Below are 16,090 nucleotides of genomic sequence, written 5' to 3' on the forward strand. Positions count from 1 at the left end.
ACACAAAATTCGCGATACTTTTTGAACACACCTCGTATAGTTTTATTAATAAAACATAAAATTTTTTTAACTTACACAGAGTCGTCAATTCCAGGCCCATAATACAAGTTCTCTGCAATAGATGCGATGTACATATCGTCTAAATTTGGTTGTCGACGACGTATTCGCGCTTCTTTTATTTGTTCTTGCATGCGTACCTCGGCGTGCGCTATACGGCGATCATCTTCGCGCGCAGTATATTGGTCCGAGAGAAATGCCCATAATGCTAATATTTAATATTAAATAAATTTAAGGCCGAGAAACGAGCAATAACGGTTGTCACATATAAAATATTTATTCCGTTACAAAGTCAATGGGACGTTTCGGACTTACTTGTGTCTAAATTATCATTATTTATTTTTACCTTTGTAGTCTGACCAAGTTATTATCATGGTACTGGTTGACACTAAAATTTGCACACAGAGACACGCATTTACGAAACGTCGTCTCACCAGTGACTTAGCGTTACGGAACATCTGCATCATGTTAACATTGTAAAAATGACGGACAGATTGTAACATCCGGACATACACTCAATACGGAGGAATCTAATTTGTATCGATCCGAAATCATGTAAATAACTTGTACACGGCTGAAGAAGGACAAGTAAGTCCGAAACGACGTCCCACTGACTTTGTAACGGAATAAATATTTTATATGTGACAACCGTTATTGCTCGTTTCTCGGCCTTAAATTTATTTAATATGTTTACAATACGAGCATAGAAAATTTAATTAACTAATATATAATATTGAAGTTATACCGTTGAATATGCAAGTAGCAATTTATATTGTAGTAGCACCGCTGTTTTTGAGGCTACCCGGGAAAAAAAATTAGATCTGACCGGATCAAATTATATCTCAGCAGATCAAATTACATTTTGGATTAGATATACTCACAAGGGAAGTGCGCGAAGTGTTAATCGCGAATGGGTACAAATTATACATTGTTAGAAAGGTCTTACCGAGTAGAGCTTAGTTGTGCAATATTTCGCTTGAATGGCGCCTCTAGAAGGCGCTGTGCGCAATAGAAGTTAAAGTTATATAGCGTCTTATAAAAGTCCGAAAACGTTAAAATATCTCGAAAATGATCAATTATAGCTAAAAATATGTAAGAAACAAAGTAGAGCTTAAAAAGTTTGCTTAATGATAACAAAAGGTGATTTTGTATGAAGTTTCCAAATTCATATAAGGATCCAGTTGAATTTTTTAAATTAATCTCTCTATTTCTTTGCAGATTATTTTTACTAATGTTGAAACGTTTTTAAAACACTGGTTGCAAACATTTTTTCGATGAGAACTTTTTGAATTATAAATCCTCAAATTTAACAAGTATTTGTCGGCATTAGCATGTGCATGTGTGTTCACGCCTGCACGTGGAGGCGAATTCCATGGCTCGTCACTTCTGCGGTATTTTTTGACTCCAAATCGCTTTTCATCCGCGCATTTTACAAAAATTACTATGTTTAATGCTCTATTTAATAAAACATAAATCGTGTTTATATCATTTTAAAAGCAAAAGAGAAGAAAAAGAAAAAGAAAAAAATGATAATAATAATGGTAACGTTCGTAAAAGTAATCGGAGATAGGTTGTAAAGCGAGGTCCCTTACCGACGGGGTGGGTGCTGTAGACCGACTCCCTTATCCCTTCCCTCATTGCGCGCGCGCGCGCGTGTGTGTGTGTGTGTGTGTGTATGTAATTTTTTTAGTATTTTCAAGATGACGATTGAAATATGGCCGATCGCCAAATTTAAATAAGAAATTTGTTTTCAGGAGCCAAAAATACATAGGAAAATTGCGCGTTTATTTAATTTTTAGCTGCTGTAGCTTTTTCAAAATTTTACTAAAGAAAAACTTATTTTAAAACAATTTTCTTACGACTAAAGTATTGAAGTTAGATAAAATATGTATAGAACCTTATTTGTAGAGTTTTTTGTAAGCTTCATTTTTTATCTAATACATTTTTTTGTAAAATAAATATTTTCTGAAATAATTAAGAAAAACTGTTTTTTTTCTTTCACCAAGTATATCTCGAAAACTGTACGAGAGCGTCGATTAATTTATAAAGAAAAGTTGACCAGGACCTTCTCCTTGATAACATATGTCAAGGTCAAGGTCGTCAGAGGCTGCTCCCCTGTTATGCACTTTTACCTGGCAACTTGATCTTTATATGAATTTGGAAACTTCATCCAAAGTCAACTTTTGTTATCATTAGGCAAACTTTTTAAGTTCTACTTTGTTTTTTACATATTTTTCGCTATAATTGACATTTTTGAGATATTTTAACGTTGTCGGACTTGTATAAAATGCTATATAACTTTAACTTCTATTGCGCACAGCGCGCTCTAGAGGCGTCATTCAAGCGAAATATTGCATAGCTAAACTCTACTCGGTAACACTTTTCTAATAATATATAATTTATATCCATTCGCAATTAATACTTCACGCACTTTCCTTGTCAGATATGACTTTTCATACCTACGCAGATCAATCATATATGTCAATATATAACCATATGTGGCATATATTATACTCTTTAATGGTTTCAATCGGATCATATCTTTTCAGATCTGATAATATCTGCGATTCAATTTTTTTGGAATATCCCAGATGTGACATATCTGTTCAGATCTGATAATATCTGTGATTCTATATTTTCGGGAATAACCCAGATTTGATATATCTGTTCAGATCTGACAATATCTATCATTTGATTTTAGCGAAACAGTCCAGATGACTGCAGTATCACTGAAAATCAATCATAGATATTGTCAGATCTTTAGATATAATTATATTAAACAAATGCGACCCAAAATACTTTACATCTGACCATGGTCAGATATGCATATCTCGAAATATTATAAATAGATCTGAAGTTTAGGAATTCTGATATTAGTAGCGAGAAATGATACGCTGAGAATTCTTGCGTGCCATTTTTAAATAAAAAGCTATATTGATAACATAATATTGTAAATCATTCCCAGATAACCAAGCTAAATTCAGCACATCGGGCAAATTAATGCATTGCATGTATTGTTGTGAATTTGCAGGCAATTTGTTGGCTACAGCATTTAATGTGAAACTGAGTCAGCAACAGGAGAGCAAAAACATAACATCAGTTAATGAAATGTTAAGAGCAAACGTTTATTAATAATAACATATCATGTTGATAGCAAACTGTCGGCTTGTCATGAGCTTGCATTCGTATATGTCATAATGACAGCAATATGTCAACAAAATGATGGCACGTATGATATTAAAAGTTTACAAGAAGTAGAATATTTGGTGAATATTGTTAAAGATTCTAAATTGCAGCTTATTATCGACAATTTGGTGACATGACAATATTCGGTCCCGCTGTGTGCAAAACCCCACACAAGACGCGAACAAGCAAGTGCTGGCGCCACCACTAGGCAGCCACGCCGCGGGGAATTTCTCGTGAGTCAAGTGCGGCCACAGGCGTTATATGTAGGCGCCACCGCGACCGACTCCTCAATTCATACCATGGTTCATACTTCAGTGAGCTTTTAGGAGCTACATGTTGTAACATCGAGACGAAAACTCGCTCTTATTTTTTTTAAAACATGACGTGTGTATGAAACACTGTTCCACATAAAATTTTATATTTTTGGTACAGAAATCCCGATCGATTCCGGATTACATTTTTTTAAATCGGTTTTAATTGCACATTTTTGGCAGGGAAGTATCTTGATATTATATTAATATTCCGCTGAAAGAATTTTGCAAATATTGCAGCAGATATATACAAATTTCTTGCAAGAATTTGACTGCAGAATCTTTCAGAAGAATTGAGTATAATGAGGAAGCAGATCGTCTGGTTGGCAGAATCTTTCAAGAATCTGCTGCAAGATTTACTGCAGTTTTGCAGAAAATTACTACTAGGGTAGTAATCAAATTGCCGACAACAAAGCTTTATGTGTAGATATCACGTATGTTGATGACTTGCTGACATTTTGATATCAAACACATTAGTTGAATGTAGTGCACGCATGATAACAATTTGCTGGCAATTTGCTGAATTTAAATGAAGACTTTAATGACGTCAGAACAATGGATAGTTTGTGGAAACACCTTGGTTCTAGTTTAATGAAATTGAATGCGGAATAAGTGACAGCAAAATGTCATCTGATTACGGTCATTTGGTTATCAGGGTTTTAACTAATTTGTAAAATTGTGTGAAAACTTTTTTTTGATGGTTGTTTATTAATTGCCAAAAAAGCATAGCTTTTGTACATTTTACAAATTTGTTAACGTGATTTATAGTGTTGTCACCAAAATATCTCTATTTAAAAATGGCACACAAGAATTGTCAGCGTCTCAGCGTGTCACATCGCATTAAAATTCGATTTAATTGTATTGGGTTGTTTGGAAAGTAAGTTGTTTTTTCTTAACAGAGGGCAACTTCACACTTAAGCCGCATAATCATTATATATTTTGACAGTTGATATAGCAAGGCTTGCTTGTGAAAAAGTTCGATTGATTCCACGCAGTAGTTTTTGTTTGGTGCCCTATCAAATATGGAAAATAAAAAGCAGCATTTTAGGCATATTTTACTTTTTTACTATTGAAAAGGTAAAAATGTTGTTTAAGCAAGAAAAAATTATCCGTGTATGAAAAAGATGTATTGACAGGACACCAGTGCCAAAACTGGTTTGCAAAATTTTGATCCGGCAATTTTGATATTGAAGATGCACCACGTTCTGGAAGGCCAGTTAAAGCTGATAAAAACACAATAAAGGCATTAATTGATGCAAATAACAACTCATGAGATTGCTGAGAGGTTAGGTTTATCGAATTCAACCGTTCATGATCATTTGAAACGCCTAAGTTTAATCTCAAAGTTTGACATATGGGTTTTTCATGTTCTTACGGAAAGAAATCTGTGCCGTCACGTTGACGTTTGTGATTTGCTTCTCAAACGTAAAAAAATGATCCATTTTTGAAGCGCATCATTACTGGGGACGAGAAATGAGTTGTTTACAACAATGTTAAACGAAAGAGATCATGAAGTAGAAAAGATGAACCGGCTCAAAGCACTTTGAAAGCCGATATTTATCAAAAAGGTGATGCTATCTGTTTGATGAGATTTCAAAGAAATCGTTTTTTTTTTGAGCTTCTACCGGACAACACAATGATCAATTCTGAAGTGTACTGTCATCAGCTGGACAAAGTCAATGATTCACTTAAACAGAAAAGGCCAGAATTGATTAATAGAAAAGGTGTAGTGTTCCATCAAGATAATGCGAGACCTCATACAAGTTTGGTAACTCGTCAAAAGCTTTTACAGCTTGGATGGGATATACTGTCACCATATTCTCTAGATCTGGCACCTTCTGATTATTATTTGTTCCGGTCTCTACAAAATTTTTTAGATGGTAAAACCTTGACTTTGAATGAGAAAGTAAAAAATCATCTGGATCAGTTTTTTGCCAGCAAAGAACAAAAATTTTATGAGCGTTGAATCATGCTACTGCCAGAGAGATGGCAAAAGGTATTGGACTAGAATGGACAATATATAATTTAATAAAATATTTATTCACTATAAAAAAATCGTCTTTCATTTTCAAAAAAAAAGGGAATTACTTTCTGAACAACCTAATAATTTATGAAATCCTGTAATTTTGGATTGAAATGAATTTAACAAAAGAGTGCTGGCGCTACCGCTAGGTGGCCACGTCGCGAGGAATCTTCTTGTGAGTCGAGTGCGGCCACAGGCGTTATATCTAAGCGCCACCGCGGCCGACTCCGCAGCTCATACTTCAGTGAAACTTTTAGGAGCTGTTTGTAACCTCGAGACGCGAATACTCGCTCTTATTCTTTTCTAAACGTGACGTGTGTGTGTGGAGCGCTGTTCTACATAAAATTTTATATTTTTACATGTAAATAACAATTTGTATTATTATTTAATTTTGTACATAAATTAAATGTTTAATTCAAATATAATCTTTTTTTTAATCTTTTTTAACGAAAAGGATACAAGAAATATCTTTATTTTAAACTAAACATTTATTACGTTTACATTAATGTATTCTGTCTTAATAAATCTATCTGGGTTTCGATCTTATTTTTAATCGAGTTTAATACCGTATTTTTGGTGCAGAAATCTCGATTGATTTGGATTACTTTTTTTTTAAATTGGTTTTAATTGAACATTTTTGGCAGGAATTCCTTATAACATTCCTTCATAATTTATTCCTTTGTTTTTAATTAGATCTTACAAGGGGAGCACCAGACATTGTCCTCTCCGATTTCGTTGAACTTTATATATGTTATAAACCTATCCTCCCACTAATTCATCCTAAAGTAATAGGACCCGCCTCTCAAGCATTCGCGAGAAAAACGTGTTTAAAGATTTATGTGTGCGTAATGTACCGTGTAGTAAGAACAGATTGACACCTAAGCAGCGTAGCCTAGTCGGTAAGGCGCCTGACTACAATGCTGCATATTACTGGTTCGAATCTTACTTTTTTCATTTTTTTTTTTAATTTCCTTGCAACGTACTATTGTGTGTGGTGTTTTTAAATATTTAGCCTATAAAATAACTGTTTTAATTATACAATTAATTATATTTCAGAAATTATAAAATTCATCTATTTATTAATGTTTTTAAGGTTTTGTGAATAAAAAATAATATGATTTTATTATATAATTTTAGAATGTGTTAATAAAATATTATTAATTATATGTTGAAATTTATTTTCTATTCAATTAAACAAATTTCAAATTATTTTTGCCACGATTTTTCTTCTTATCGCAACGAATTTCGGCTACACAGGCGGTTCCTTTTGGCAAGGATATCTGTGTAGTTATACGCACGCTACCTGAGAACTTGTTTTCTTTGTAACACTATAAGGTCGTTTAAACGGTTTTGAGACCGTTGGGTTCATTCGAGCAGTAGCTAGCGTTCAGAGTATACCGTGTGTAAATTGCAGTGCGAATATATCATTTATAAAAATGCAAGAACCAACAAGTTCCAGTGCAGAAGAAAATATTTCAAGCCCGGAATCTCCGCCGAATGAAAATGAAGTAATGAAAAATAACCTAACAAACGCTCTTATTTATTGCAAGAGTTTATTAGTAGCAGAAAATCTGCTAACTAATACTCACAAAACCTTAAAAACATTAATAAATAGATGAATTTTATAATTTCTGAAATATAATTAATTGTATAATTAAAACAGTTATTTTATAGGCTAAATATTTAAAAACATACACCACACACAATAGTACGTTGCAAGGAAATTAAAAAAAAAAAAAATGAAAAAAGTAAGATTCGAACCAGTAATATGCAGCATTGTAGTCAGGCGCCTTACCGACTAGGCTACGCTGCTTAGATGTCAATCTGTTTTTACTACACGGTACATTACGCACACGTAAATCTTTAAACGCGTTTTTCTCGCGAATGCTTGAGAGGCGGATCTTATTACTTTAGGATGAATTAGTAGAAGGATAGGTTTATAACATATATAAAGTTCAACGAAATCGGAGGGGACAATCTCTGGTGCTCCCCTTGTTAGTAGATCTGAATTCTGTAAATAATTATATCTGGTTATATCTGATTGTATCTGGCTAGATCTTTCAGATCTGGTCAGATAGAGACAATTTGCATATCTGGCCAGATCTGATAAACCAAATATAATCATATCTCGACAGATATAATTCTTTTTTCCCGGGTATTTTCCAAATTATATTGTTTAAACTTTTATTGCTGTTCTGAGTATAGCCATCAACACAGCGCTCCAATAATGCATCTTTACTGAGGTATTGGACACGAAACCGAAGGGATAGGCCGTGGTCCAATCACACTATCTCAGCGGCGCGCCAAAGTACTATCACAGCTATAACTTTGTTATTTTTTGGAATTTTGACGTGAAATTTTTACTAGACATTTTCGAAATATTACACATTATAAATATGTAATAATAAAAAAAATCAATTTTTTTGATCTTTCTAAGTATATATGCCGCCTTAATAATGAGCATTTTTACATTTCTTGATTAAAAAAAAATAACATTTTTTTATATTAAATAATTAAAAACGGTTCAAAAATTATATGTAACAATTTAAAAAATAAAATTTAAATGAAAACAGGTCTTATCCGCGGGGAACGAACTTGAAACTCCGAGCATAGCAATCAACGTCTTAACGCTGCCCGCTACGCCGCTGACTCGATAATCGTTCTTCTATAACGGTACTATAGGTGCTGGCAATATTTAACCATCATTTCCTCGAGAATGTCTAATTTCTGCATTTTACAGCTTTACTACAGTAAAGGTTTGAGTGAATACTACACACTCATAAAATTTTTTAAAAATCGGTGATTCATTGCTGACGAATTTCTCTTGTCAAAACTGTGCTTTAAGACCAAAAGTTTATTTGAAGTGCAGTTTCGTGAATTTGAAAAGGTATATAAAATCATACAATAAATATAGCATTAATTGTAAGATTTAATTATGATCGATAAGGCATTTTATTTATGTGGCGAACCAAAATCCGCCACCAACATACGCGCGCGCGCGAGCGCGCAGGCAAGCCGCGGGCGCCAGCGTGGGCGTGAGCGCCGGCGCTAGTTCAGGCGCCGCCGCTAGGCGGCCGCTTTCTCGGGAGTCAAATGCATCCACCGAGCGCATATAATACGCGACCCGTCAAGCACGCATCCTCCGATCGAGGCTGAGCTCCTTTTGGGCCCTTCGATCTCGAGAATCGTCACCTGAGGTGCGCTCCTTTACGGGCCCTCCTTCTTGGTGTACCCAGAGGTGCGCTCCTTTCCGGGCCCTCTCCCTTGGTATAACCCGAGGTGCGCTCCTGCACGGGCCCTCTCTCTTGGTGTACCCAGAGGTGCGCTCCTTTCCGGGCCCTCTCCCTTGGTATAACCCGAGGTGCGCTCCTGCACGGGCCTTCTCTCTCGGTGTAACACGAGGTGCGCTCCCTCCAGGGCTTTCAGTTTTTTGGTCGAAGAGCTTCGTGGCACGCCAAACTGCCTCGTCGACGTCTTCGACGGGACCGTCCCGGTCCTTACCCGCACCCGGACTGTCCGGGGTGCATCTGTCTTGACGGGTGCCAGGGTGCTCCTATACCCGACCAAGGCGTAGCGTTCTTTCCCTGGAAGCTAGTGGGAGTAGAGCTACCACGGCAAGACGATCCCCGACGCCGGTGCACCGTGACGAGGAATCAAGGGACACAAACGTCTCCACCCGCTTCGACTACGTCCAGCGGTATCCAGACGTCCCCTACGCCTGCCACGAGCACTCCGCCGAGGCCCAGAAGCGACGTCGTCGTCCCGGTCGCTTCATCGCCGCGTTCTCCGCGTCCTACCACGCCAGGGCGATCTCTCCCCGCAGAAAAGCGAGAGAAAAAGAAGAGGAAGAAGGATAAATTAATACGCAATTTATTCGGCAACTGACCGACTTTTTTAGACGCCTTCGGGCGCCGCCTAAGCCACTACCAAAGAGAAAGATCACACTTACACAAAACACATCTGTAACAAAGAGCTATTCTATTAAAGAACACGTGAACATATAACGTTCATTTATTTGTGGAACCTTCTAATACCATAAGCTAACCCACAATTTATATTGTGTTTTTATGTATATTGTTCGAAGTTTTCTATTAAATAGAAATTATTTATAGTTTTTCCCGCGAAGGGGAGATTTTATAAATATTTTTGAAGCATTAATATTGAGAATTTCAGTGGTGGTGAATGAATCCTTTTTTTTTTTTTTTTTTTTACGGGGGGAAAATACTCATAGTACCCCGGGTTGGCTAGACCACGGGAGTGTGGGACTCGGGACGCGGTACCCCTCGCCGGCACAGACCGCTTGCGCGGCAGAAAGTTGGCGAGGCCCGGCCCGCCTACCCACTAAAAACCCACCGAGCCCATCTCGCCCCGTTGCGTGGAGGGACCGGGTTTGTAGACATACGCCAACGTCCCTCCACTGGGGATCGGAGCATGAAGCTCCCCGACGCGCCAGTTTGTCGGGTTGGGAGTCGGGCTTTGCTGGCCCAGCCGAGATACGTCAGCCAGTAGGGCCTAGCCCGACCCCGGGGATGCGGAGCGAGGCATCACGCACCCCCGCGCCCATTTAGGGCCATGGGGCCGCTCCCGACATATCGCCGGTGCGAGCTCCACGCCCAGGGACGAGCGGTCGCCGCCGCCCGCCCCACCACCTCCCGTCCACGGCGCTCGCGTGGCCGGGCCGGACACCAGGGGAGAGAACATCCCGCCTAGTGTCGGGCCCCATCGGCCTGGGCCCCATCCCGTCGCATCCCCCGAGCGCTAGGGGCAGCTAGGGACGGGCACCCGAGGAACGGCACTTAACGCCGCTTCCCCTTGCCGAGGACGGGCGGCCCCGGGGAGGGCGCACTGGGCGCGCCTCCCTTGGGCCTCGCCTCCCTCGTGGCCTTACTCCCCCTCCGCTCCCTCTGCGGGAGTTGGGGGGGGAGGGGGGACAGAACCACCCGGGCCACGGGGAGGTTATCCCCGGAAGCGTGACTCGACACGCTAGCTCCGTCGAGCGCGCCGGCCTCCTCGACCGCGCGCGATTTGGGCGGCGGGGGCTCCTCCCCGGACTCCGAAGAGTCCGAGGTGGACCCCGGCAGCCGAGCATCCCCCGCAGCCGGGGGCCCATCTACTGGGACCCCGCCCGCGGGAGACGCACCCCCCTTGGCGGCCTCGGCCGTCGAGGTGAATGAATCCTTCCTTGTGATGTGTTGACCTTATGGATTTATTGATAACACGACGATCTTTACAATGACGATGACGAGAGAAAACATAGCGCACGTCTCTAGCGATGGCGATCCAGGCGGGGAGAGAGCGAGAGACATGCCAGCCGCGTTTGGTTGCATACAGCAAGCGCCGCCATACGGGCATTCCCGATTACAAATGTTAGTCTCGCTACATAAGAAAAGAACCGCGTGACTTAAATATAAAAGCTGAATTAGCGTATGAAATAAAATGTGGGAGCTGAAATTTAACAAATAATATCACATATTCCGGCATTATGACAGTTTTAAGTTTTCGATGAATATACGGCACGCAGTTCAAATAAGTTGAAAATTGTAAAAATTAAAAATTATTATTTAGCAGAATAATCGCTCTAACATCTGCTAACCTTATGTTTGACATTTTCATCACTTCGTATTTAACCTGTTATTGATTTATTATTTAATGTGTTCTTATACACTGGTCAACAAAAAATAGGGAACACTTTCACGAGAATTAGGCTATTTTCAAACGGCTGTAGCTCGGCGAAAAATCATCATTAATAAAAAATGAGAAAAAGCATTTTGAAGCTTGAAGTTTCAATCTTAACGCTGAATCGACAGATTTTTAAAGTTCTTTTAACTTCCTTGTCTTATACAGTAAAGAAAGCACACCTTGTTTTGTTCCTTAAAATTTCGTACGTTTAACATTTTGCAGCTTGACAAAAGAATTTTTTTCAAACAATTCAAACAAAGCTTCATAAACTACAACTTTAAAATGCTTTTTTCATTTTTTTTACGATGATTTTTCACGGAATACGGATATCATTTGTAAAAAAATGCAGGTTTAGCTTCAAAGTTGCGTAACTTGGTAAAAAAAAAACGTAGAGAAATTTAAAAAAAAGTATTCTGTAGGCAAAATATTGTAGTTTATAAAGCTTTGTTTGAATTGTTCGAAAAAAATTCTTTTGTCTAGCTGCAAAGTGTCAAATATACGAAATTGTAAGGAACAAAACAAGGTGTGCTTTTTTTACTGCATAAGACAAAAAAGTTAAAAGAACTTTAAAAATCAGTCGATTCAGCGTTAAAGTTGAAACTTCAAGCTTCAAAATGCTTTTTTTATTTTTTACTTGTGATGATTTTTCGCCGAGCTACAGCCATTTAAAAATAGCCTAATTTTTGGTGTCTGGAAAGTGTTCCCTATTTTTTGTTGACGAGTGCAGAATATAATATAAGAAACAATATAATTATTGATTTATGGTGTTTTTTCACGAGTGTCAGTTTTGTAGAAAAATAATGCTTAATAATGTGATTATTGAAGGAAATTGTGTATCTACCTCCTCTGATTTTGAATCCTTTAATATCTCAATATCGACAAATTGACTTACGTTGTTTTTGAAATGATCATTTAATTTTTTTGTGTGTATAAACAAAAATAAAATTGAAAGAACTTATCATGACATGTATTTCAGCTTATGGATGGCAGAAAGGCAATTGGAGGGAAATTGGAGGTGAAAGTCCGTCTCAGGAATCCAATACTTTTTAAGCAAATTGAAAGTATCACGGACAAATGGCTGATTATTGATCAATAATTCTCGATTTATCAAATTACAGCGAAAATTTATACTCTGCTGTCGGTTATATTATGAATTCTTGTAAACACGTCGAAAATAAAATATTATTTTTTAGTATTATATATAATATATTTCTAGCTTTATACATACTCGTAAATAAAGATAAAAACTAATGTATAGACATATATATATATATCCACATAAAGATAGTGATGCAAATTTTAAAAATATAATATCCTTGTTATGATTCGTATCAAATTATAATAGATGAATTATATACAACTTGTACTTAATTTATATTTAACAATATAAACGGATAAAAACTTTGACCATTTTGTAAAAGAAAATGTTCTTTCACACCAATTAATCCTTAAACCGATCCTGTAAAATACGTAAACACATTTTCTTGTCTGAAAGACACTTTTGAGAGGTTATAACTTTGGTTCCAATCAATATGTTTCAGCATTCTTTTTTTTAAGTGAAAGTTCAGAATCTCAGAAATATGACTGCATAATCAACATTGCCGAAAAATGATTTATTGTAATGATATAAAGGAAAAGTTATTAAACAAAAATGAAAAATGTTCAAAAATACACTTTTCTTTTAAAAAATCATATCTTTGTAACAAAAAACTTTTAAGAAGATGCTACAGTAACCGAAGAACTTTCTCGATGCTGGCACTGCAGATTATTTTTTGAGGGAGACTAGGCTATCGCTCTTTGTCCAACGCATAGATTTGTCTTTATTTTTCGATTATTTTGCCATCTGCGAAAAGACCTATCAACTACTGTTGCATACATTTACTGCTCTGTTTGCATTTACGTGCGCTAAGCGAAATTTGTACACGTACAGTGCGTTGCATTAATGACTGGGGTTCGATTTTAGGCGCCACGTTTTTTTCTTAGTTATTTTTACGTTCATGACCAGACGCTGCGTCAACGATCACGAATGTATCGTAGTGTTAGTAGTGTTTTGACAGTTAGCCTCTGTAATCTCAGTTTTGATCGGTCACTTCTCCGAAATATTTCAAAGGAATATTTGATAATAAAGTCAGGCTTACTAAATTTTTACTCTAAATTTAATTAAAAGAAAGCGGATGGAAGCCTTTAGTCAGATAAGTATTATTTTGAAAAAATAAAATTGTTATTTGTCAATAAGAAAATATACTTTGTAAGCTGTTTTCCTTATTCACAGATAATAATAAATAAGCGAAAAGATATAGTCAACAACGGAGTGTTTGTGACGATAGGTATTGTAATGAAGGTAAGCACAAATAAAATATTTAATATTTTACTAATGAAAAGAGCACAGTTGAAGTAGACATTTTTCCCGTTGCGATAATTTTTACAGCGATCGGAGATTAAAACGCATTTACAATGGATTATTTAATTGTGTCGCGAATATCTATAAATTATAGATAAATTATTTAAGGCAGGTTCTCCAGGAAGCACCGGAGTCCGCAAGTAGATGACAGCGGTATAAGCGCGTTCAGAGGCGTCGGCAAAGTCATGGAACTCCGCGTTGCCGCTCGACAAACAGACGTCCAGTCGTCGCGGAACTTGCACACTCTGTAGACGGGGAAGCTCAGCCTCGTACTCGCGCCACAATCGTCTCTCCGCATCGTCGAGGGGCTCATTCCAGCCGAGACTCATCAGCCAAATCGACTGAAAGGCGATCTTGGCTCGCATCACAGCCGGCGCCAGCCAATCTAGAGGATCAAACAGTCGGGCTGTGAAGGATAGTATCGACCTCTTCGTTACCTCGGTCAAAGAGATCGCCGGGATGGCGAATGAAAATGCGTCAATGGCGGGATGCCACCGCAAGCCCAAGGTCCCGTGCGTCTCGTGCGGTCCCCAGTCTCGCAGCGCCTGCTGCATGTGGTTTTCCGTCGGAATGTCCTGCAAGACTCTCGTCTCGTTAGCTGACCACTTGCGCAGGGGAAAGCCACCCGCCATGCACATATCAGTCAACTGTCGTCGTAGCTCGAGCGCCTCTTCCAGGCTCGAGACGCCTGTCAAGACATTGTCCATGTAGACGTCTTCGCGCAAAGCACGAGCAGCCAGCGGATAGTTGTCCGTTTCATTGTCGGCCAGCTGGAGGAGAGTGCGCATGGCCAGGAACAGCGCGCACGCTAAACCGTATGTCACGGTGTTCAGGCGGAACTCCGCCTCTTCATCCCGGATGCTATACCGCTAAAGGATGCGCTGGAGGTCCTGGTCTTTTGGGTGGACCAGAATTTGGCGATATATCTTCTCTACCTGTGGCCAGGACGTAGCGATGCAATCGCCAGCGTAGTAGGACGTCGGCGAGCGGAGGCAACAGATTCGGGCCCACGAGAAGGCTCCGATTTAGCGAATCTCCAGAGGAAACCATCGTGGAGCCTTTGAATACGCGCAGCTTAGTGGTTGAGCTGGCTTCACGCAGTACACTATGATGAGGTAAATAGTTCACTCGGGTTCCCGTTGCGGCGTCCGAGTTCCTCGTACGTCCGCATGAAGTCGAAGTACAGCTCGCGCAGTCGGTCATCTCGACTGAACCTCTTCTCCATCCTTGTAAGAGCGCGCAAGGCAGCGCGCTTCATAGTAATCAAGTCAAAGAGCGGGTTAACCACTGGGAAGCGCACGACGTAGCGCCCATTGTCTTGTCGGCGGTGCGAGCGACGGAACAGGTCTTCACACTCCTTGTCGGACGGGGTGAGAGGCGCTGGTTCCACAGGCAGTTCCTCCTGCTACCAGAACCCGCTCACCAAAGAAGTGAGGTCGTCCTCAACACGACACTGCAAGGCTAGGGCACACGAAGGAGTCTTCGTCGCGCCGACGGGCCCCACAAGAAGCCAGCCCAATGATGTCCGCTGCGCCGCAGGCTGACCAGATCCGCCTCTCCGCAACCCGGTCTGAAGGATGGCGGCGTATACGTTTGCGCTCAAGAGGATGTCCACTGGGTCCCCCTTCAGGAAGTCCGGATCCGTGAGCGTTAGGCCCTCGAGATGAGGCCAACCGGAAACGTTTGCCCGCATATCGCTCTCGTAGAGCGGCAAGCGAGGAAAGATCATTGCCGATACGACAATTGGGGAGCCCTTCTGGCGAGGCGAGATGTACAAGTCAACCTGCCCGCGTGCAACACTCGCCTGAACTCCACCGATTCCAAACACCGCTACGGAAGTATGTGAACGGGGCAACCGGAGTCGCTGCGCCAGCGACTCCATCACCAGCGAGGACTTCGCCCCAGGATCGATCAGAGCTCGCGCAAAGTGATCGACGCCGTGAGGGTCGGTTATGCGGACGCGCGCGATCATTATCAGCGTGGCCGTCGGTTTCGGTGTCGTGGCGTGCACCGTGATCGCCGCGACGGCAACGAAGGCGTCATGCAGAGGGGTGATGATCATTGCACGACAAGCACGTTTTTGCGACGGGCATTTTGATAACTTATGCTTTCCGAGGCAGTTCACGCACAAATTATTTGCCTCCACGTACTACTTGCGCTCCACCACCGACTTCTCGAAATACTTCTCGCATTGTTGCACGTAATGTTCACTACCCAGATAGCCAAATGTGAATACTCAATCTAAATCAAATAATTGCAGAAATTAAGTTGCTCGTCAATTGCTATTATGTTGCCTATAATTTAATGAAACAAAAATGTTTTTGTTAATTCAGTATTAATATGCTGAGTTTTATTGTCAAACAACGGTAGAATAATTGTTGCAACCAATGTTTATAGCAATCTGATAGCAATATGTGAACAACGATTATCATT

General features: G+C 39.8%; 1 protein-coding gene across 3 annotated transcripts in view; it reads left to right on the forward strand.

Moving 5' to 3' along the window:
• LOC105203446 (coiled-coil and C2 domain-containing protein 1-like) overlaps nt 1–12,456 on the forward strand; it is a 105,127-nt gene extending 92,671 nt beyond the window's left edge. For all 3 annotated transcript variants that reach the window (XM_026139868.2, XM_026139869.2, XM_026139870.2), the window contains one exon: nt 12,233–12,456. In XM_026139868.2, the coding sequence (XP_025995653.1) occupies nt 12,233–12,352 (120 nt within the window). In that variant the 3' untranslated portion in view covers nt 12,353–12,456. The remainder of the gene's footprint in view (nt 1–12,232) is intronic.
• Nucleotides 12,457–16,090: the final 3,634 nt, after the last annotated feature.

Source organism: Solenopsis invicta, chromosome 2 (assembly GCF_016802725.1).
Source record: "Solenopsis invicta isolate M01_SB chromosome 2, UNIL_Sinv_3.0, whole genome shotgun sequence".
In the NCBI taxonomy this organism is placed as follows: Eukaryota; Metazoa; Arthropoda; class Insecta; order Hymenoptera; family Formicidae; genus Solenopsis; species Solenopsis invicta.